Source organism: Ornithodoros turicata, chromosome 10 (genome assembly GCF_037126465.1).
Source record: "Ornithodoros turicata isolate Travis chromosome 10, ASM3712646v1, whole genome shotgun sequence".
NCBI lineage: Eukaryota > Metazoa > Arthropoda > Arachnida > Ixodida > Argasidae > Ornithodoros > Ornithodoros turicata.
Genome location: NC_088210.1, coordinates 9,340,969 through 9,364,605, shown reverse-complemented (window position 1 = coordinate 9,364,605; position 23,637 = coordinate 9,340,969). Strand labels below are relative to the sequence as shown.

Sequence of the window (23,637 nt, the reverse complement as noted above, 5' to 3'; positions counted from 1 at the left end):
GGCCCAGGACGCACATTGCCCCAGGGCGTCGGTAGTGACGTTGCCCACCTGTGTGAGGCCGACAACGGCAAGCCCTTTCACCGTCACCACCACCGCGGGTGAGCCCGCACATTACTGCGGGTGCGGGTTCAGATTTTTGGTATATGGACAGTGAGTCGAGTGCGGATGTCACGCTTATTTGGCTCCTGAGCCGGTCGGACGCAGGTTTTGAACGACAACACATCCAGTTCAAAAACCTTGTGTAGCGGCAGTTTCATCTCTACGCGGGTGGCGGGTGAACTTTTGAAAATAATATGCGTGTTGCGGAGTGTGTGCGTCACTTTTCAGATGTACGGCGGACGAGGGTCGAGAAATTTCTACCCGCGTGCAGTACTCAAATGTTGGGATTCAAGGATGCCTTCACCCACATCGAATTCATTCATCGCAACGCCGCAATTGCCGTACATATGGTGTTTTACAGTTACTTGTGTTGTGATCCAAGCGAAACCAGAACTAAACTTCAAGACACCAACATCATGGCGGCGATTTCTCCTTTTCGAAGCTAATGCCAGGGAGGGGCGATGTCACAGTCCTGTGTGGCTAGGGGCGTGTTATGTCGCGAAGGTGTGTTACGCCGACGACTCCTCTCTAGGCGTTGGTTACGTGATGAACTTATTGTAGTGAAGTGAATGATTTCTGTGTCAAAAAGAGAGGCAGGAAAGCCTCATTGGCACCGCCATCATTGGCGCATCTAATAGAAATCCAGTCCAAGCCGTAGGGAGTTCCTTTTATTTTCTTTCATCGAGTGTTGCATGTTGCGATAGAGTGCGCGTGTCTTGGCCTTTGCGCATGTTGAAAAAATTAACGGTTGCTAAGTATAAACAATATGGTTCACCTAGTTTCGTGACGAGAAACTGTCGGTTGTCGAAAAAGCCATGACGATCTTTGCGGCTCTTGTTATTCTGCTAACCGCGCACTCTTCTTTGGGAAATGGTATGATGCATAAGTTCGAAACTACTTAACGTAAAATGACCAGCAAATATAGTTGAAGGGCGAAAATAACGCGTGAGATGGAGCAGCGACATTTTGTGACCTGGGGTTACGTTTGTTACAGACACAGAAGAAGTTATTGGCGAGGGTACGACGAGCTGGCTATCCAATACAGCTCTCACGTCGTTGTGTGGCGGCATTGTCACGCTGCTGTTCCTCCTCGTCGTCAAAGATAAATTCTCCAAAGCCCAGGTACGGCTACTCTTTAGATGTTGAAGCATTCAAGCATATATTTCCTTTTTTTTTTCATTATAGGCACACGCATATGAGAAAGAAGCTGAGAAAGGCAGGTCGGTGAAGGTGTTTTATGGAACCCAGACTGGAAATGCCCAGGTTAGTAGTGTTCCTTGAAATAGATATACCCTGGTCAACGAGGGGAGATTTTTCAGGGTGAATCATGAATTCCGTTTCTGCTGCATGTCGTGTAAATTTCACACCGTACGGTTTATGGATGGTCAAAGGAAAATCGTGGGTTAGGAGGAAAGCACCCAGCATTCACACCGCAAACATTCACGTACCTGGGAATGTCAGATGTTCCAAATTTTTTACACTCGGCCGCATCTGGACTGGCAATATGTTTTCGTTACCTCTACAAGGCAAAAAATTGTGCATGGCAAGAATGATGATCTCCTACAACAAGGAAAAAATTATTTGCAATCCTCGAAATGTCCAACTGCTGCCGAATTAGAGATACGCCCCGAGATCGAAGTTTGTCGGCGCGCTGTGGAGAAACAATGAACTACCGTCATGTGGGTAGCTTCCTCGCGTCGTCTGCTTTTCCGCGTTTATTTTCCGCGTTCAGTGCAATAGGTGGAGCATTGGGGAACCGAACAGTATCGTTCCATCGTGGCACAAGTGATCTTCCTGTGAATATACAGTCAACCCTCGATTTATGAACCTTCGATTTATGAATTCCCTCGTTTTATGAACACGAGCACGGGGAACCAAACTTTTTCCATTCATTTTCCCCTCGTTTTATGAACCTCGATATTCGAATAATGAACGGAATTTCTGGGAACCAACTAGGAGTTGCCCAGCGTTTTTGCCCTCAATTTATGAACGGATCGTTCCGAGGTCAACAGAAACCTTCAAAGCGATAATTTCGTGGTCTTATGAATGACGCCTGAACGGACAAAACGTTTTCCAGGTATTGCACCCTCGGTTCTTAATCCCTCGAAATCGGAACAACAAACGGGTTTTCCGGGGTCGCACAAGGTGTGACCGAGTGTTCCTGACCTCAGTTGATGAATAAGGTGGTCGCTGTCACCCGGAGATTAATAAACGGAGGTCAAAAATCCCGGAGGAAATCCGAGACCAGTCCAGTGCGAATGTGGTGACATCTCTTCTTTCCAAGATTGACACAGCGGAAGGCATGGTCCAAAGCAAAATTAAACAATTTAGTATTGCATAATAAACAGAGTGTGAATGCGCTAACATCTATTCTTTGTGAGATTGATACAGCAGAAGGCATGGTCAAAAGCAAAATTACACAATATATGGAATTATAAACACAATCCCAACTCGGAAATACTGTTCCATTTGGTTGATAGTACTCAGTTATCTGAATTTTCGATTTATGAATCCCTCGATTTATGAACGATTTTTCGGGGAACCGAGGGTGTTCATAAATCAAGGGTTGACTGTACACAAGAATTACGGAAAAGAATCATCGACTCCAAACTTCGGCCGGCACGTTATCCACACTGGAAAGGTGACTGTGTCGCCCCCTATAGGTCGATCTGTCAGCGAATAGGATCGTTCATATTATTGCTGTGTTTGTAACCCAATATCTATAGTCTTCAATTAAGGGAGCAAAAGTGTACGTCATTGAAGCAATCACGCGCGACACTGAGGGTGGTACAGCCAGGCATTTCGTGGGAGCCCCTTCAGGAGTACCCCTTCAGGAGTACCCCTTCTCACTTTGCCGTTCTCGAAACGTCCTTGTTCAAAACACCTTACCCGGCTGTGCCGTTGCGGGGAAATCTGTGTGTTGGTCGTTCTCAAATTGTGTCTGTCAGACGGCTAATTAACAAATTAATTGTCTGGCAGAAAATTAATTGCGAGTAACTAAAATTACAATAATTAATTAATCTCTCTGTCTAGGTACTCTCAGAAATGAGTAACCGTGATATTCTGCAAAGTATGCGTATAATGTGCTATACTTTCTCACGATTGCATTAAATAAATTCGTACCCGCAGATGTACCACGCCCAGCCGTCGTTGCCTGGCGCGGATGTACCTGCTACTTGTGGGTGCAGTGCAGGGGTACCCTGAGTTATCCGCAGTGACTCTAAAGCTGCGAGTCATCCATGATGAGCGACCAAAATGGGAAGAGCAAACAAATTTCGACGAAAGCGTGCTGTTAGACTTAAGTGTTCGGCGTCGAACTTCTCCAACTATTTAAGTGAAAGTCACACGTGCCAACGCCACACTAGATGGAGAAAGCCTGCGCACTCATCGATGTGATGCAACAATTAAGAGTAAGCCGATCAGGATTACGTTTTCAACGGCGGCAGCGAATCACGTACGAGCTTTCAGCAGTTGTGGCCATAGACCTGTTGTCCTGGGCCTGGTGGCGTGAGTGAGCGCCCCAAATTATGAAACGCACGGTAGTTTAGCAGACGCCGCGGCACTGTCAAATACACGGTCTCGAGTTGTTAGCACTTTTCAAGAAGCACCGCTTTTTCTGTGGATTTCCTACACGTTTTGTAGCTTTTCTTGGTACCATACCGTTTGAAACACCATGCAAAACCCGCTGATGAAACTACCGACTGTTGGGATACGTGGCCGTCTGACCCCGAGATAGCGCTGTGCAAACTTCGCTGCAACAGCCCTATGTAGAAGAACTCCCGTCGTCTGCTAGTTGTGATTGAACATCTGCGTTTACTCTATGGGAAAACTTGGAAATAGCACGCAAAACAGTCCGATATCGTTCTCAAAACTGATTTTCTGGAAAGCGTCTTGCACTTTCTGTCTAAATACTTAGGTCTGCAGTTTCCAGGTGAGCTGCAATCATTCGTGGGTTCTTGCATTCGCAGAACGGTGAATCGCGGCGAATCGTGTAGCGAATGAATTCTGACTCTTAATGTCGATGAAGCGAAGGAGGGAGGGGAGGCAACAAGGCTGCCCTCGTGTATCACAGGTGGCGTTGCATTTGCCCTGCTGAAAGGTCAAATCACGATGCGCTACGTGAAAGGGACTCAGCTTATTCGGGTAATTTTCTCGACGAGACCCGAGGGAAAATGCCAATGCTAATGAATAAGTTAGGGTCTCAAAAGATTAATTTACTGCAGGGTTCAGAAACCTTTGCAATCCTGAGGAACACATTTCATCGCCTCGTCGTAGATTTTTTTCCCAGGGGCCGCAGATCATATCTGAAACCACTTCGAAGGAAGTATAAATTAGCCTGCCGCAATTGTTACGTGGTCGAACGAGCCGAAAATTCCTTTAACTATTCCTTCTCAAGCGTAACGTACTGAATGGTCGCATTTTCTGTGGCTTGTGGCATTCACAAATTTATGGTAAGAGCTACGAGGGGACAACAAACACGTTTTGTTAACTTTATTAAGAGTGGGAAAGGCAAAAAAGAGCGTGCGCTTTTATCTGTGGAATTTGCTTTCCGTGCCATGCCCTCTGGCCAAGCCACCCTAGTCTTGGATAACCTCTCCTCAAAGCCATAATAACCAACAAGTACTCCTAAGCACCAGGATTTTTTGTCGCATGCTCGGTCTGCGCTAGACCGCAACAGCTGCGGCGTGGGTTCCCGACCCCTGGTTAACTGGGCATCCGCACGAGCGACGATCTCTTTCTCGACGATCTCGGTGGAGGCTCGAGGGCGACAGCAGCGGCGTCATAGTTTCTTGGGTGCACACGAGCAACGTCACGTCTTCTCGTGCACATGTCTACCGCTGAGAGATTCTGTGCGCGCTCCACAGAATTTCTCAGACGAGAAACTGCGTCTGCTAGCTGCACTGCGTTCAGCGCCGTCCTCCGTCGCGTGTTTGAGTAACTTCTTCATCGTCACTTCGGACGTCGTTCGGATGAGCTCAGCCGACATCTCGTCAAGTAGAGTCGTTGGTGCGGATACTCGGTTAGGGGATGCAGATTTACCCGCACTGATCGCGGATGCATTGTAGGACACACACACTTTGCCCGCAACCTGGCATCAACATTGAATCTCTACCCGCAAAACGCAAAACTCTTTTCTTTCAGATCCTTGCAGAGAAGCTGTTTGTGGAACTGAAAGCTAGTGGCTACTCCGTGGAAGTGATTAACCTGAAGAGATTAGAACCCGAGGAGTGTCTTCTGAGAGAAGTGAGCTCAGCTTCTTTTCATCGTTTGGCTTACATTACAGCTTACATTTTGCTAGAACTTTTTTTTTTTTTTTCGAGATTGGAAATTTCAGGCGATTTTTTTCGGCATCAAGTGGTCAAAACGAGAAAATAATTTTTTAGTTGTTTTCTGAGGCCTTGTATCTCTAGCCATTGTAGCTGCTTATAGATAGACAATTTCACTGTTTGCAATAAAGCTGCACCCTGGTGTCACAAAAGGACCTGTAGTAGTAGTGAGTGCATTCCCTGCAGGTGAAGGTGAAAGGGCTGTGTCTGTTCATCATCTCCACAAGTGCTGGTGGTTGCCCTCCGGAAGAGGCCCAGTGGTTCTGCGACTGGCTCAAGGATACCTACGCCGATTTCCGTGTTCAGAAATCCTACCTGCAGGGGTTGGACTTTGCCATTTATGGTCTCGGAGATTCTGCCTATGCGGAGAACTACAACAAGGCTAGTGCTTTATTTTCTGCGCGCATTTTCATTACATGTAGTCCCTGTAAAGGAACTGTAAGAAGCTTGGAGCTGTAAAGGAAACTTTTCTTGTAGAATATTTTCACATTTCATTTTTGTTTGTTGTATCTTCATATTTGGCCCATTGGGTACACACTAATGCATTTTGTCATAACAACTCTAAATTTTGAGGTGCAGTCGAGGTTGTCTACAAACTACAACCCCCGTTTACTGGAAGTCGTAAAGACCGGGGAAAATTCAGGATAAGTTACATTCAAAAATTTTCAGTGTGATGATCTTACATTTTAAAAGTTATACACTTTACAAATTTACTTTTGTAACATAACCACAATTACACAAAATGACCACTTACAAATAAGAAGAAATATCACAAAATGTCTATATCACTTCTTATAGAAAACGTCCTGATGGATGTTTGGTGTTGAAAACTTTGGTTCCAATGTCAACACTGTGCACTGCTTGGTCTGTGCCATCTTCATAACAATTCAGGCACTCATGCTTGTGGCACTCACTCTGAGTGGCATTCAGGCATTAACATCCACTTATTGTGATGGAGTGAACTCTCGTTGCTCCCAACCATCACTGTCTACGCACGTGTAAATATGTCAAATGCAACCATATCTCTGACACAAACTGTGTCAGTTTGCACTAACTGGGAAAACAGTGGAAAGTGACGTTCTGAGGCTGGAACACAGAAGAAACGACAACATGCAAAGCCTCAAGTGTCTAAGAATAATGAAAGAAAGAAGGAAGGAATAGACTTTTTGGCTAATAGTGAAAAGACATCCTATGTCGTCTTTCATCCTGCTAAAAAAACGTTAGATTTCTCTAACTTTCAACTTAAATTTCGTAACCATGCGCTCACTCGAACAACTACTGTTCTCTTTCTTGGTATACTCTTGCGCGAAAACTTAAGCTGGGGCCCTCATATAAGCTGCGTCAGAAGTAAAATTGCTTCTGGACTCTACGCTATTTTGAAAATCCGAATTCCCACGAATGCTTTGCTCACTGTGTATCACACTCTTATTCACTCTCACATCAGCTAGGCTGTAGGAGTTTACGGCCTCACCTATCCAGGTCATCTCCTTCTACTTTTGCTGCCTCAGAAACAGGCTTTGATGACTATCCTTCACCTCGTGATGACATATCATATGCATTCCCTCTCTTGTCCGTACACAACGTCTACGACCTTTTGAAGTATAATGTTGCTCTTGTTATGTATTCATTCTATTGCCTTTGTTGACTTTGTGCCATTAAACACATAATCAATCAATCAATCATTCTATTACACCCCATCCACTAGACTTGACCTCCGATTGCAAAATGTTGTCACTCATTACTCTCTCAGGTACGACCCATACACATTTTATTATCCCACTGCATGTATGAACTTTGTTTACTTTTCAATTGCATCTTATGGCAGCAAGGTATGGAATGGACTGCCATTCGAGCTATGCTGTACTGCTAGCCGTGCTTGCTTCAAGAGGAATGTTAAAATGTGTTTTTGTACATCATACTAGTGTCCCGTTGCGATGTTTTGACTGCATTTGCTTCTTCACGTCCACATTTTCGACAACGTACCAGCAGATGTCTCCCCGCAGTTGATTTTTACCCCCAATTTTTGAAGAAACATAAAACCCCAAAAAACAAGGCCTCACGTATCATCTGAATGGGGCCACTGTTAAAAAAAAATTATTCCACAAGTGGTGTTTGCCTTTTAGATGGTTCAACGAAGATATTAACTGAATGGATTTCGTAGGTGGCAAAAGACGTTTTCTTTTGGCTCTCGAAACTGGGCGGCCGTGCTGTGCTGCCACTGTGCCTCAACGATGAGAGCGTTGATGAAGGAAAATATGGTAAGCAGTGGCTGCAGGCGTCATTATATAATGCTAATGGCCAAAGCACCTACCCAGGCACTGGAAGGTTCGCTGAATGGAAGGAAGATGTGACTTCATACTTGCGTGATGGCACCCTGCAGACGCACAAGGAGAAAAAGGTACCAGATGTAAGTACTATATCCCTCCTGCAACTTGTAGCCAGCGTAATGTAGACTACTATCCTAATAGCCGCTTTTATACACAATAGTTTCGTGCTCTTTTACGAGCCAAGTTCTCGAAAAATACACCTTTGTGAGTCCATTTTGACAAAATGGCTTTACCTTGTAGTCATCATCATTTGTACCCTGCAGTATGTAGTCCTTGACTATCCGGGAGGCTCCCGAATTTTGTTCAGTCTCCCGATTGCATGGACGCACTCTCCAATCTCACGGAAAATTGGAGCCTTGGGCTTATCTTCTCTCATTTTCCTTTAAAAGCTGTGCAAACGCATTCCTGAAGAATTAGACAGCCTGTAACACTTGTTTCGCGGCATGACCATTCATGGCTGGAGGTCGCGGCAGATCGCGTGTTTGATTGTGTCCGTGTTTCTTGAGAAGACGTGCTATCGTCAGTTTAGCCTCGTACAATGTTTCGTCTCCTCCGATTTCGCTCTCCAAACAGAAAAAATACCTGCACACGTACGTGCCAAGTGCCTTCTCACGGGGTTTTCTGGTTGAGTACAACCGGCCGCGGATTGTAGGCGACCACGTGTGACCGTTGTTCTGGAAGATTGTTCCCAAAATGTGACGAAGCGAAGCGGCATTGGTGAAATGGCTGCGGCCATGCAAAATGCAATGTCAGAATCATGCGGTCAACGGCATTTGTTCTTACTAGGTTTTTGCCAACTCCTGGTGTGAATGTCACGTACCGTAAGTTTAATTATGTAAATATTTGCAAACTGAACTCCGAAATTTGCCAAGTAAATGTCACTTTTTTACTCTTCCAATATGAAGAGCGTGCCCAATTCACTCAAGTTCATGATAATTGACATGATATTCACGAGCTATCCCATCGGAAAAAATAGCCAAATATCATGCTTTTTGTAGCACTGGACCATAATGTGCGACGAGTTTCTGAGTGCAATCGCTCTCAGTCTGACGAATGGAGGTTTGAAACCCAGCCCACAGAGTGATAGTAGAAAAAGTGACAGTTCCTGAAATTCGGAGAGGGAAACTGCGATCCCAGCGAAAGTCGGACGCGATAAGCCATACCTGTGTTATCTCTTTCTGCGTTGCAGGTGTGGGCAGGGTTTCCAACCTCCTTTCGTCGGACTGACAAGGATTGCCGTGAAGCTCCGTAGAGCATGATGTTCGGCTATTTGTTCTGACGGGATAGCCCCTGAATATCCCTGTCAATTATCATTAATTTGAATAAATTAGACACGCTCTTCACTTTGGTGGGGTAAAAAAGTGACCTTTACTTGGCAAATTTCCGACTTCAGTTCGCAAAAATTTACATAATTAAACTTACGTTACGCGACATTCACATCAGAAGGTGGCAAAAACCTAATAAGAACAAACGCCGTTGACCGCATGATTCGAGGTGGCATAGTTTCTTAATTATAATTCAATGACACGTTTTCTGGCGCACCCTGCAGAATTTGGTTCTTGTGTAGCGACAGAACGTTCAGCAGACCGACAAACTGCATCTTGCAGGAAGTCTATGAGACCTCGAGTGACGAAGAAAAGGATGTTGTTGACTTGGAAGACCTGGCAGGAAAGAGCAATGGGGTCGAAAAGAAGGCAACACAGCAGAAGACGCAGATGATCACTCCCGTAGTACGGGCGTCCCTGACCAAACAAGGGTATCGTCTCATTGGCAGTCACTCCGGAGTGAAGCTGTGCCGCTGGACAAAGTCCATGCTGCGTGGCAGGGGAGGATGCTACAAGCATACTTTCTACGGCATTGAGAGCCACCGGTGCATGGAGACGACCCCGAGCCTGGCTTGTGCCAACAAGTGCGTCTTTTGCTGGAGGTGAGTAGCAGGATTTTGTGGAGTACCTGTGCCCACATGCGCAGAACAAATGACATTATCGCCTAATGCCGTTAGGGTCTTAAATGGCATTCTCCACAAAGCTTGTGCCACACATCAGTTTGTAATAGACGTCTACCTGTTTGTAAACAAATGACGTCATAATGTCCGACAGCGCCACGAGTTTGGTAGAGTTGAACTATGTTCAGAGCTAGTGGCGAACGAGGTCGCGCCCGAAAGCCACGGTCTTGAGGAGATTAGGATGGTCTCTGAAAAGGATGCGACCTTTGGTCCTACTTTTCTTTCAGTAGGAGGCAAGGAACAAATGCCCATTCGTGGAACCCAGCCCTCCCCTTCCGATCCGTTTTGGTTTCAGTGTGTCTGCCAACGTCATGATGACATTTCTTGGGTAGAGGTTTATTGCTTTAAACTTCATGATGTCATCATGCCTTCTTTTTTGCTTCTCTCTGTGAAAATTTCAAGCAACTCTTGCTGTTGCTTGATCAAAGAGTACCGTGTAACGTCGAATTATGAAATGATCTTGTCCTGCACAGTACAAAGTGGCTTTATGCGTGAACAAAATTGTTACTCCGTGCAGATAATGGGAGTAAGAGTAGGCATTTCATCGGCAAATGAGTTTTGGCAATCCCATTAAGCAGAAACTGTCATTCATGCAAATTGAATTAAATATCTCGATGTGGCACCGCACGAATGACATTAATACTTGAGCATTTAATGTCATTTAATGGATTAAGCGTTTAATGTAATTTTTGTGCCTGTGTAGCAGGGGCATAACCCATCCATCATTCTTGAACTGCCATCATTCAATTGAACTATAACCCAGCTAGCAATAGACAAGTGCAGTTTTGTACTGCGAGCAACTGATTTACATGGGATGATGCTATATATGCACTGTAGAATGTACCCTACTGTAGCTAGGGTAGCTCAGAAGTTTCTCCAACTTTTCAAGTGCTTGTAAGGTTTTCGAAAGATGAGAGAAAAGTAAAAGCATGGTGCAGAGAAATTGTTGGATTCAGCGATCCGATGAGGATGACAGCTGCTGCCTCTGCTCTTTACAATGAGAGTTAGCAGTTAGGCTAACGAATTAGTTTAAAAAAACGTTCGTGACTGAAGCGCTTTCTGTGTAATGCTTTAAAAGCTGCGTAAACGTATTCCTGAAGTATTCGACAGCCCGTAATACGTGTTTCGTGGCATGACCATCCATGGCTGGAGGTCTATAACAAGTGAAGGTAACAACAAAAATATAAAACACTGAAGCTTTCCTTTAATGGATAAAAGCTTTCATTGCATTGGACTGCATTTCGTCAGGTACCTGACAATGTCCACTGCATGAAGGCTTGTGTCCGTTAAGGGGGAATCACTTCTGCACAAGACAATAGAGAAAGTTTGTTCGCACACCGCTCAGAAACAACGCAAAATATCGTCAAAACAGAAGTATCGGTGTGTTCTCCTTGCTTTGCCCTTGTCAATGACACATTTTGTAGAATTCCAGCACTATTCGTTGATTTCTATTGAGCCCGAATTCGCTAATATTTCAGTGTGCGACACTCTATCGAGATGGCAGCACATGTTCGAGACGCGCCAAACTTAATTTATTCGAACTCAACGGCTCAATCTTGTCCTCTAAAAAATACGTCATTAACTAGAGCAAAAGCTAAGACAGTTCCAATCATAAGATGATAGTTTAGAGCGCTCAAAGTGTCTTGTGCGAAACGAAAATCGTCCATAGATTTCTGGAGAAGTGATTCCCCCTTAAAGGAAAGCTTCATTGTGTTATATTTTCGTGGTTGCTTTTGCCAAGTGGATGTTGACCTAATCCTCTACATTCTTCATCTATAACAAGTGAGTCAGATTTCTAGCATTGGTGAAAAAAGAAAAACTCGTTTTTTTTCTTCATATCGCAGGCACCATACAAATCCAGTGGGAACAGAGTGGAAGTGGGACATGGATCCACCAGAGATGATAGTGGACGCTGCACTCAACAATCACTATAAAATGATAAAGGAGTTTCGAGGTACCTTTACATTTGTCACCTCCACGTGTTTGTTCAGAAAGTACTATCGTGACAAATAATATGCTTACTATCCCGAGTATGCGCAAACTAAGGTTCGGACGCCAAAATCCCAGCATGCTTTCGTGTCCCGAAATCCAGGGATTTCGCAAGGCCAAATCCCGTGGTTTTGGGATAGTAAATTTTGGCTTCATGTGAGAAAGTAAAGTAAAATGAGATAAAATAGAAATAAAAGTAGAATGGAAAGGAAATCAAAAATAAAATGTGCTAAAATGTAAATTGCCCCAAGGGTGCTTTCATGAAAAATAAATGAAATAAATGAAATGAATTATGTGCGAAAGGAAAGGAAAGTTGCAATGACGTTCGTTTTTAAGCATCCCCCTCGCAGAAAATATCTGTTGCGATGTGAAACTGAACCGACTGCACCATAGAGCCTGAAGTTTTAGGGCTTAACCCGATTCTTCCCTGAATTTGCACCCCGAATTGAAGGTTGCCCCTTTAGGGTGAAACCCGATATTTACCCGGCAAATTACCCTCACTGAGAAGTCCGTAGGAATGCACACTTAGCTTGTTTGACAGCAAATGCAGTTACATCACCATTTGTACCAAACCAGTACAGTTAGTTTGAGTAACTGAGCCCGATTTCTTCCCGATTTTAGCGCAATGGAAGTTTTTTCACCCGAATTCGCATGAATTTAGTGCACACGTTTATTTACCCGATTTTTACCCCCCGAATTTAGAAAAAAAATATTTCCCGAAAACTTCAGGCTCTAATCATCCACAACACATGCCAAAAGCATTAGCTGCTGATCCGACTCACCGCGCAGCTGACAGCCCGGAACAGCCGTCAAGTAGCATTGCAGACGCACAGAAAGCATTTCAGTCACTACCCTCTTTTAAAATGCGAAGTGATTCATTCGATAGATGTATAAGTTTTGCAGAACTTGATTTTAAAAACTGCAGCCACATGCGTAACAGTGGCAGCACCTGTAACTAGTGTAGTGTTGTTCAACTTAAGAAGGAAAAGAAATCTAGTCCGTCAGATCTCAAAATATTACTGCTTTAGTGGTCAATATTAGTGGTCACGCTCACTCTTCTGCAAGATAATGTAACCCATCATACTCACTCTACTTCCGTATTGGCTGATAAAACTGCCACATGACACTACGCTGTCATGTGTCATGTGGCCAGTCTTTCCTTCACCCCAATGTGAGAGGGTGAAAGAAGCACACTGTTGCCTCTTGCGTTCTAGAAAAAGATTAACAGGAAATGCAACCCAAGATAAGGGCAGCTCCGATAGCATCACCCGATACATGTGTTTTTGTTTTGTTTCCACAAGTTGAAGCTCATCTTCGACGTATGATGTGGCACTGTGGCGACATCTTCGACGCATGAAGCTCCTTCACCATCTCACGTTGGGGGTGAAGGGAAGACGTGTCTCCAAAGATGCGCAATGAACAAAATAAACAAAGAAAGGGTTTTCCTTCACAAATTTTTTGCGGACGATCTACCAAACAGATTTTCGTTCTGAAAATGGCTAGGAACCGAAAGGAACAGATGTTCTCGTGGGGCAACTTCATAGCTTTTCTAATTAAAAAGCTAATTAACGGTTAGTCATTTGACGGTTAAGCAACATATGGCCAAGAACGTCCGCTGGCCCAGAGGTGATAGAAGTGAAAACAGCATGTCTATAGCCCTTATAGTCTTTGTACGAAAAATCTGTATCGAAAAAAAAAGGACACCCTGTATATATATATATATGACCATACGAGGACGATGATCAACATCTATGCCTTTTCTCTTGTGCCTACGTGGACGTGCAGGAGTCCCAGGCGTCCAACAGGTGAAACTGGAGGAGGCCACGCGGGTCCGCCACTGTGCCCTATCGCTGGTGGGAGAGCCAATCATGTACCCGGAGATCAATGCCCTGGTACGGCTGCTCCACGAACGTGGCATCTCCACCTTCCTCGTGACCAACGCACAATTTCCTGACGCCATCGCCGCCCTGGAACCTGTGACGCAACTCTACGTCTCCGTCGACGCATCCAGTGAAGAGACGCTCAAGAAAATTGACAGGCCGCTCTTTCGGGACTTCTGGAAGCGTTTCCGGGACAGCCTTTCGGCACTTTCACAAAAGGTTGGGATATCTTATTTGTTATCTACTATTAGTTTTCCTGTTCCATCTACTCGTTCGCGATTTCCTTGTACGTTCTATCCATCTTCTACGGGCTTATCTGCACTTATCTCCCCCATAGTCTGTCCCCATGCGGTGCCTTCATAATGATTTGAAGTGTAGAGAAGTAGATTTTTTTTTTTTTGCAATTACTATCGTTCTTTCACTCGCGTACTTTTAATGGTTTGTTAGTCTCTTCTTCCAGTTTCCTTCCCTGTAGCGCTATTAATATGTTTGTATAGGCTTAACCATTTGCATGTTTATTTGTAGTGCACCACTGCCTTGGCATGAGCTGTTAGTGGACATGTATAAATAAATAATTTTATTTTATAATTTTCTAATTTACATATTCATCTTTGTATGTTTATATTTTTTTATATATTCTTATTTAGATTATATAGGTACTGTAACTCTATTAATTACTTTGAAACCAAAGCAACTTCGGTTCTCGGGTCTCTCTGGGCTTTACTCTAAAGATCTCACGTTTATCTACACTGCGAGTAGCACTTTTTTTCTCCCGAAAATCCGCTTTTCCTGATGTTGCCCAGTTTTATCCCGTGTGAGACCAGGACCCAAAAGTGTCAGATGAACACTGTGCCTGTAGAGGTGTTCCAGAACTGGTGACGGACAGGAAAAAACGAGTCGTGCTCGCGTGTCCGAGTCTCGGGAACTTCTTCAGTTCCTCGTACACGCGCGGCCTTTTATTTTGCACAGGTGGCACCACATGTTATCAGCATATACCGTATTTGCTCGCATATAAGACATACATGTTTTCCTCAAAACATCGCTTTATTGAGGGGTGCGTTCAATACGTGAGGGAAAATTGGAACCAAACACCTAAGGTACATGTATCCCCCATTTTATTCTGAAGTATCCACGGCGATCTCCCCGGAATCGAAAGTCGCGACTTGCCTCGTCGCCGCAGTTTATTCCCAGATATCCGTGGCGCTATCTCCGGAATCGAACGTCGTGATTCTACTTCATAATTAGACCCTGAAGTTTTTGGGTTTTATTTTTTTTCAAATTTGGGGGGTAAAATTCAGGTCAATCACTTGATGTCGAAAATTCATGCAAATTCGGGTGGAAAAATTACCATCAGACTGAATTTGGGGATAAATCGGGCGCTATTGTCGAACAAATGTTCGTTGTACAGCCTATCCAGAGTATCAGACGCTGAGATCAACCGTGTATTTTGTGAAAAATTAGTATGTCATTGCTGTGAGGTGCCTAGCTTAGGTGCAGTTTTACGGGTAGAAATCGGGTTTAACCCTAAACCGGTGAACCTCGATTCGGGGTGCAAATTCGGGAAAAAATCGGGTTAACCCTAAAACTTCAGGGTCTATTCGTAATCGCGATTTGTTCCGAGATATCCGCTGCGGTGTCTCCGGAATCGAATGTCGTGATTCTGCTTCATCATCACGATTCATTCCGAGATGTCCACGACGATCTCCCCGGTATCGAATGTCGCGATTCTTCCACATCAAGCGTGGACGAAATACTCCTCGATGTCTGTCTGTATTTGTCATTTATCACCGTGGCGAAAGGCACTACCAGTGACTACGCGATACTGGTGGCCGCACAAGCAAGGCTGGCAACAAGGCTGGCGCTGCGCGAGACGACACGGCCGCGCTACTAATGTCAGGGTGCGTTAACTGCGTGTTCACATGAGCGACATCCTCGCGGAAGATTTTAGTGGAAGAAAAAGTAATACACTGCCCACACAGACGAAGTTCCGTCCTGTGTTATATTGAGCATTCACGCGCCGCCGAATATTGAGAGTGGCGTACGGCGCGCTTAGCAGACGACACCTGTCGGCGCCATTCCTGTCGTCTGCTACGGAATATCTTGTGACTGTGTTGCAGGATATTCCCCGCAGTTAGCAGTGTACAGTCGCCGACCGATTTTTCTGACATTCTCGATTATTCGGACTCGTTCGCGGAACGGCCGCGGGTCCCATAGAGTTGATATATAAGAACATCCAAAATTTCGGACGCCGTGCAGCTCCGTCGCTCGATATTTCAGACTCTGTTTGCCCAACCCGCGAATTTCTCTCTTGGGGTGACGGAAAATATTGGTATCATTTAAAATTCATATCAAAAGAAATATTGAGGCAAAAAATGGGCAGTGATGATTGTTCATTTTCCATTCCTCTGAGTAGAAGATGTCCATCATAGCGTTTTTGCGTCTTCGTTTTTGGCCAAAGGCCCAGCACGTGCTGTCCGCCCGCGAGTCGCGCGACAGCGCTGTTGAGCAAGCTTCACGTAAAGCACGCATGCGTTAGGTGAAGCCGACTTGCGCACTTGATGACGGCAGTGCCTCTGACAGTGTACATTGACGAAATGTCGCTTCGGGAAATAGAAGTTAACGTTATCATGCAGAGCTGGAAGCGCGTTAGGAAAGCATCGACATATTTTTCCAGCCTGCTAGGGCTTAGTAAAGTTTATTTTGAAGCGAAATTCGTTTTTTCGGACTACTCGATTATTCGGACTTTTGCGCGATCCCCGCAGAGTCCAAAAAAGCGGACGGCGACTGTATGTGAACACTGGACGTCTCAGAAAGCTATGCCGCTTTTTGCGTCTTCCACTTCTGCGGGGAATGTCCCTCGTGTGAATACTACACGGTTAATGTGCGGGGAACAAAAAGTACCAGTATATCATGGCTGAAGTTGGGATGCTTTCAATACGTGAGTGTGTCCAATATGCGAGCAAATACGATACATATGAACATTACAGCCTGTTTTACAGCTCCTTAAATAAAACCCGATTTATGCCCTCGGATTTTCATCATACAAACATAAAATACGAGGGTCTGTATGTTCACCATCTGCGTGCCTGTGCTGGATGGTGCAGGGTAGAGCATGCAGAACTAAAGCGTGCGTGTATTCAACCTGAACAACAACGCCAGAAGCTTTATTTGATACTGAGTGGGGAGTTTCATCGCTAGGTGCAATACTCTACCCTGTTGCTGGCGGTAATGTAGTTATGACAACTCAACAAATTCATTGAAGCTTATTGGAAAGAGTGTTCCAAATGGCAAACCACTTTTCCTTTCCCTTCGCCGTTTCCCTTCTCGTGGTCTATTCTCTTATCCATTTTAAAATCACTTTGCATACTGTTTTGTACATGGCTAATGATTAGGGCCTGACTTTTTCGGATTTTATTTTTGGCCAAATTCGGGGGGTACATATCGGGTTATATTTTTCATTTGAAAATTCGGGTGTATTCGGGTTAAATCCCATTACGGCACATTCTGTCGTCAGGAATTCGGGTGATTTTTTTTTTGTTTAATAAAAATTTGTCTTAACATGAAACTAATGTTTAGCAATGTTATCAAACTTTATTTTAATGCATGCTTATGAGTGTGCCACGCGACCCGGATGTTTTCGGGTTGATTCGGGTTAAACTCGAATTTTACAGATTTCGTTCAGGGGGTAAATATCGGGCGGATACGGGTTTAACCCTAAAAAGTCAGGCCCTACTAATGATCGGACAAAATGATGTTACCTACGTGTGAAGCTTCAGCTAGGAAACAAACCTAATGTTCACATAAGTAGACTATTTTTGCTTTCCTTTGCAAATTAAATGGTAAAATAAGCCTTCCACTTCAGGGCCAGAGGACTGTTTATCGCCTAACTCTAGTTAAAGAGTGGAACATGGAAGAACTGCAGGGCTATGCCAGCCTTGTGCAGCTGGGAAGGCCAGATTTCATTGAGATCAAGGTAAGGCAGCAAGGCCCAGCACTCATGTGTTGTCCTTCTTTATTTCATTTTCATACAGCAACCTGTCACTAACAGTACAACAGTTAAAACCAGTTAAAGTGCACCATATTGATGTAATTTGTGCACTTTGTCTCCCCCAAAAGTTTGGAAATACTGTAGGTGTGCAAATTGGCCCGGGAACATTGCACATTTTTTCCAGAATGCAGTAGTAATACCGGTTACGTGGGCTGCCGGTAGAGCCAGTACTGACTTTTTCATCGCAGGCGTGAAGGTACAGGGTTAATCTAGCAAATGTTACACATTTCGATTGCATTGTAAAAGCATTCCGAACTCTCTCGAAATCTCGTAAAACTCGTAGTAAACATTATAAATGTGTTGAGTGTGAAGGAGGATTCTGTTTATTTATTTATTTATTATTTATTTATTTATTTATTTATTAGCGTGAAGGTACAGGGTTAATCTAGCAAATGTTACACGTTTCGATTGCATCGTAAAAGCATTCCGAACTCTCTCGAAATCTCGTAAAACTCGTGGTAAACAATATCCATATGTTGAGTGTGCAGGAGGATTCTGTTTATTTATTTATTTATTTCACTTGGCTCTTCTTGTCCTAGGGGGTGACATATTGTGGAGAGTCCAAGGGCAGCAACCTGACAATGCAAAACATCCCCTGGCACGAGGAAGTGGTCTCATTTGTCGAAAAGCTAGTTGCCCTGATTCCCGAGTACAGTCTTGCCTCGGAACACGAGCACTCCAACTGCGTTTTGCTCGCTCATCGCAAGGTGAGTTGCGCTCATTTCTCGAGTAAAACATGTACAGTCATGCCTCGTTAATATGGACAACTCGAATTGTGGACGATTTTTGTGAGGACCAAACTTTTTCAATGCATTTTCGTCTCGTTAATATGAAGACTCGCTTTTCAGTCAATGGACGGTCCAGCACTGTACAAACTATATGTAGTCCATGTATTTTTGTCTCGTTATTATGTACGGTATCGGTGTGGAGGGCAAGCCTCTCCCCACATTCTACACGATAATTTTTTTACGTAGGACGTCGCGTTGCACATGGAGCTACGCCCTCTCCTTCGCAACTGTCTACAAGAACTATAAGAGGAAAGGGGTTTTTTTGGGGGGACACGAAGAGCCTGGAAAATCGTGTATGACGTCATGACTGTCTCAAACACGTTCACGGGTGATCGATCCTGGTGCGAGGAGTTGTACCTTTAGTTAAACATAGTGCAGTCGTTCGGCAGCTTACGAGAACAGAAGCGGTACACTTGTCAAGGCGAGTCGTCAGGCAACGCCAAACGAACGGTCACGTCTGCTATGGCTCGAGCGGGACTAGAGACGGCTCTTAAATTCTTTGAGGACAATGAGCAGCAGGCTCTACATGTTGCTGACGTTTTGCTAATACAGAACGAAGTATGCCTTCAAGTAGGCACTCATTCGAAAATTCTTTTCAATAAACCTTCAGCATTGTTTTTTGTTATTTCGTTGGTATATTCGGTAATATATGGACGATTCGCTTTATGATGAACGATTTTGGTCGGGGACGAAAGTGTCCATAGAAACGGGGGACGACTGTATTTAGATATGTGGAACTGTAGGGTTTGCAGTTGCTTTTTATGCATGGGAAAAGTGGATTGTTATCACTGTGTCAATTTGTTTGTGCCGACAACTATGTTCCGCAATGTACGTATGTCAGAGAGGGCTGCTGTCTACAAGTCTAGCAAACGTTAGCCTTAGTCCTGCGAGCACATTTTCATCACATTGTAAAAATAGATGGGGTGTAGCCCATCTAAAACTTTGCAGACTGGGAGGCACTTGTCTCAAGTTCTGTATTGCAATTATTTTGCATGCATTTGGTCATGTAGAGAAAAAATTAAAAATTGAGCAATACATCTCGCACCGTGTATTTTCAGTGGCCATATTGCACAAACAGCACCGTTATTTCTGGTGCCTGCTTCACATTCACATCACCGCACACCGATGCTGTGTGGCACATGGCACATACAACGTGACATGCTAACATTACACTTTCATAGCCGTGTACAAAAAAAGGGAGTCTGCCCACGAGTAGGAGCCAAAAAAAACAGGTTCCACCTGTCAACCAAGTGCAATCAAACTTGATAACATTTCATTGGTCGCTGTTTTCTATCGGGGGCCATCATGACACCAGAATTTCCAGAAAATGGCGGCGTAGCTTGGAATGACAAAGCGAGGATTTTATGAGAAAATGGTTTTGCAAATTTGTTTAATGTTTTTGTGTAAGTATATGTTAATTCTGTTGTAACTATATTAAATTCTCCTTTAAATTATGCTCCAGTGTCGATATTTATGCTAAAAGAATGTTTCGGCGGCGGCGGCGAGTCTACTAAAAGCCACGATCCCAAGGAAAAATGCCACTGATTCATAAAATTTTGCATTGTATTACTGAATTTAATTTATATACACATCTTTGCCCTTCTTTGTTCAAGTTACTTATGGTTCGGGAGTGACTGTTTCGGGTTAAATGCCTTTCTCAAATTCGGGGGGGGGGGGGGGGTAAAAATCGGGTGCTATTTTGAAATCTCTAATTCGGGGAGAAATCGGGCGATAATTGTGCCTTCGGGTGTTATCGGGTGTTTTTGTTTCTCCTCTTGTCTGTTAAGTCCTCTCCTAATCTCTTTTTTTTTTTTTTTTTTTTTTGCGGGATCGTGACCTTCCAGCGGTAATCCCCAAAGGCATAGACAGTGTTGGCACACATGGGTGTATTGCTGGGAACGTAAGTGACCCACCCTTACATGTTTTACACGTGGCGTCCTTTGTTCGTCTTCGGTGGAAACGTCACTTGAGGGTTTCATAGTGACTGGAATTCGGGGAGAAATCTGGTTTAACCAGAATTGGTCGGAGGTCAGTTCGGGGGGGAATAACCGGGCGGAATCGGGTTTGACCTGAAAAAGTCACTCCCTACTTATGATATGTAATTATAAGGTCATACCGACAGTAGTGTCTGTACCAAAAAGCGGTTCTGCTTTTCAGTCTCTTCCCTGCATGCCTCTCTCCACCCACATGGTGGTGATAAAAGTGTCTGCAAAATCCATTGTGTTGGTAGGCCACTGTGGATATCCATTTCAACCCTATCCAGTCCAGTTTTCCGAAAATGGTGGCATCCAGTGAATACAGGTGAAATATCGCTTGTATAGCCTGAAATTAATAACAAACTATATTTCAGCTTCTGATTGACCAGGGAGATCAAAAAGTGTGTCGAGCTTTCAGGTATAGGCAGGTCCCATTAATGGCCAGACTCCCTTTTTTATACACGACCCTGTCCTCTGTGGCGCCACCTGTGTGTGCGGTGATATGAAAACGAAGTGCGCACACACACAAAACACAGCACAAAAACACAAAACACAAAAGAAAAAAAAAAAAACACAGTGGCTTTTGATAGATGGGGAGATAGACTGCAGAAAATGCACAGCGTCACATTTTACTTTGTTTCTAATTTTTCCCTACAAGACAATGACATTTCCCCCCAAAAAAGATCCAATAAAACGTCAGACTCATGGCTATCAGTCCACAAAGTTTGGGGCTGGGCAAATGCAGTCTTCTATTCTTACGACACGATCGAAAAGTGCAATTCTTGCTAGGCTAACCCTGTAGTATACGGGAAATATGTTCAGAAGTATTGTGCACAGCTGCTTCCCAGTGCAGCCATGTCCTCGAACTGTTCAACAGTATAGAACTGTACTTACTGCAGTTCACTAAGCTTAAATTTCCGAGTATCAACATGCGTCACATGAACATGTACCGAAATCTGGACCGAGCAGCTCCTTATTTAGTAAAGCACCTCCGACCGAAGGAACGTTTTTCAATCGCAAAATAACAGTGGGAAGATGTCTCCACTCATTGAGAAAATTGTCTCTGCAGTTCCAGATCGATGGGAAGTGGCACACCTGGATTGACTACGATCGTTTCCACGAGCTCATCGAGCGGTGGAGGAAGAGCAACGGAGCGGAAAGCTTCACCTCGGAAGACTACACCTTCCCGACGCCCGCGTGGGCAGTGTACGGGGCCCGCGAGAGAGGCTTCGATCCCAAAGAGAGCCGTCTGCTCCGCAAGTCTCGCAAGGACATTGGTGGCTGTTAGGAGCCAATCGATCGTCGCGTTTATCCTAGTTAACGGCAGTCGGGTACTGCACCGTGCCACCCTATTTGTTGTTGTTTTTGTTGTTGATCGTGACTATCGCACGAAAGGAAAGCTCCCTTTTGTTAAGTGTGTTGTGCGGGGCATTTAAAAAAAAAATCCTTTATAAATTTTTTTTCATAAAAAGAGTTACGAGAGCAGCATAGGTGTTGCTTTTGTTGGTCATTCTCTCGACGAAAGTGTGCGACTACCAGATGACTAATAGCCTAGACTTCATTAGTTAGCTCTTTAATGAGGGGAATTTGAGCAAGAACGAGATAGCAGGATGGGAGATAATCCTCGTTGAAGGCTATTCCACGGTTTCAAAAATCCTGAAACGTGCACGTGTGTTGAAATATCGCAAAATTTTGACATGCAAGTAAGCTGAAACCGCAGCAACTGGGAGAGAACATTGCTCATTCCGTGTTAGAGGGCCACATGCTTTGGAGCGATGGAGATAATTGGATCAACCGCTTTGTGGCACAAATAAGTAAGCCTCCCAAGGTCATGCGAAGGTCATGGAAGGTCATGCGAAGGTCATGCGCTTGTAGGGTGCGCTGCTTTAGTGTTCCTTCCATTTGCACAGTGAAAATTTGCTATGGATGTTTCACGGTTTCATGCATCAGGGTTTTTAAAAGATAGAGTGGCTTTTGCCAAAAATCCCGGAATTAAAAAATCAATTACTAAATTTTAGGTAATTAGTCAGCTTGTAGCTACATACCCACTTCGAGAGTACATAGCCTGTTGTTTGTGGAGCCGCATAACTCAACTGCAAAAATGACATCTATGCCCTGCTCTCGTAGCTTTTTTTAATAAAAATTCTGTGAAGGATAAATTAACGAAGAAATCTTCCTGTATGTGAGAGGTATACATACCCGGGACAGTCCAAAGGAATAAAGCGGCAGAACTCAGGAAATTGGAGTGTCAAAAGTTGAGCTGCTTGGGGTCACCCGTGTTGCGAATGTAACTAATGACTCGAATTAACTGATACAGTTCTCTTTGTAATTGAGCATGTATGAACTAGTCTGAATTTATTTTTTGATGCCATCACTTTTATCACACTTAGAATGTGACATAGGAAGCATACAGTTGAGGCCAGCTGTTTGTTTTCAGAGCACTCCCGGAACATTTGAGCACTGACTGTAGCCAACAAATCCTGCTGTTCTAACGTTTTGTCATTTCCCACGTTTCCACTGCACGGAGACAATGTTGGAATGTGGTCGGTACTTGGGATGAATGGCATTACAGGGACTGTCGCATCCGGAAAGGTGTGCATGAGACAGATGTGGTAATGTTTGGCACGGGTTCACAGTCTACCTGGCCACAGTTTCCTTTCCGAAGACAAGATTAACGCTCTGTAGATTCAAGATTCTTAAAAAATTCACGCTCCCTCAGCAGCTAAGCCAGAATGACGTAGGTCAGTCACACGAACGGGACCGCAGCGCAGGTGATTGTCTCTGAGGTCGTCTGCTTTGCGTTGCCACAACAATTATATGCTAAGTGGAAAAGACCTGCGTAAATAAACTGGACCGTGACGGATGCGATAGCCCCCTTTAGCTTGCATTCATACTATGTTGTAGAAAGTTACTTCCTAGGTTATTACCCAAAGGGTTGATCATTGTAAAACTTTGAAGTGATTACTCAAAGTAGTTGAAAACAAATCCGAGCGTTGGAACTTGGTTAGACGATGGATTACAACTACAATAACAGATTTTTGGCAAAGTCCTTGCTTTGGTTACTATGCCTGTATGTGGCTGATCCAGCAATAAAGTGCCTTGGCATTGCTGCCATTTCCATACCCTCTCCTGTGAAATAAGATTTGCAGTCGGTTGTGGAGTTGAGGGGTGAGGTAATCACGTGTTGAGGTTGTGTGT

At 44.2% G+C, this 23,637-nt stretch overlaps 1 protein-coding gene across 1 annotated transcript; it reads left to right on the top strand.

The window, feature by feature from the left end:
* Positions 1-763: 763 nt before the first annotated feature.
* On the top strand, positions 764-23,559 carry LOC135370147 (S-adenosyl-L-methionine-dependent tRNA 4-demethylwyosine synthase TYW1-like). The gene is made up of 13 exons (XM_064603837.1): positions 764-972; positions 1,094-1,221; positions 1,285-1,362; positions 5,242-5,343; positions 5,613-5,807; positions 7,588-7,684; positions 7,742-7,833; positions 9,361-9,680; positions 11,603-11,712; positions 13,533-13,846; positions 17,490-17,600; positions 18,215-18,382; positions 21,509-23,559. Exons 1-13 carry the CDS (start codon positions 915-917, stop codon positions 21,725-21,727), a joined length of 1,992 nt encoding a protein of 663 aa, XP_064459907.1. The 5' UTR covers positions 764-914; the 3' UTR covers positions 21,728-23,559.
* Positions 23,560-23,637: the final 78 nt, after the last annotated feature.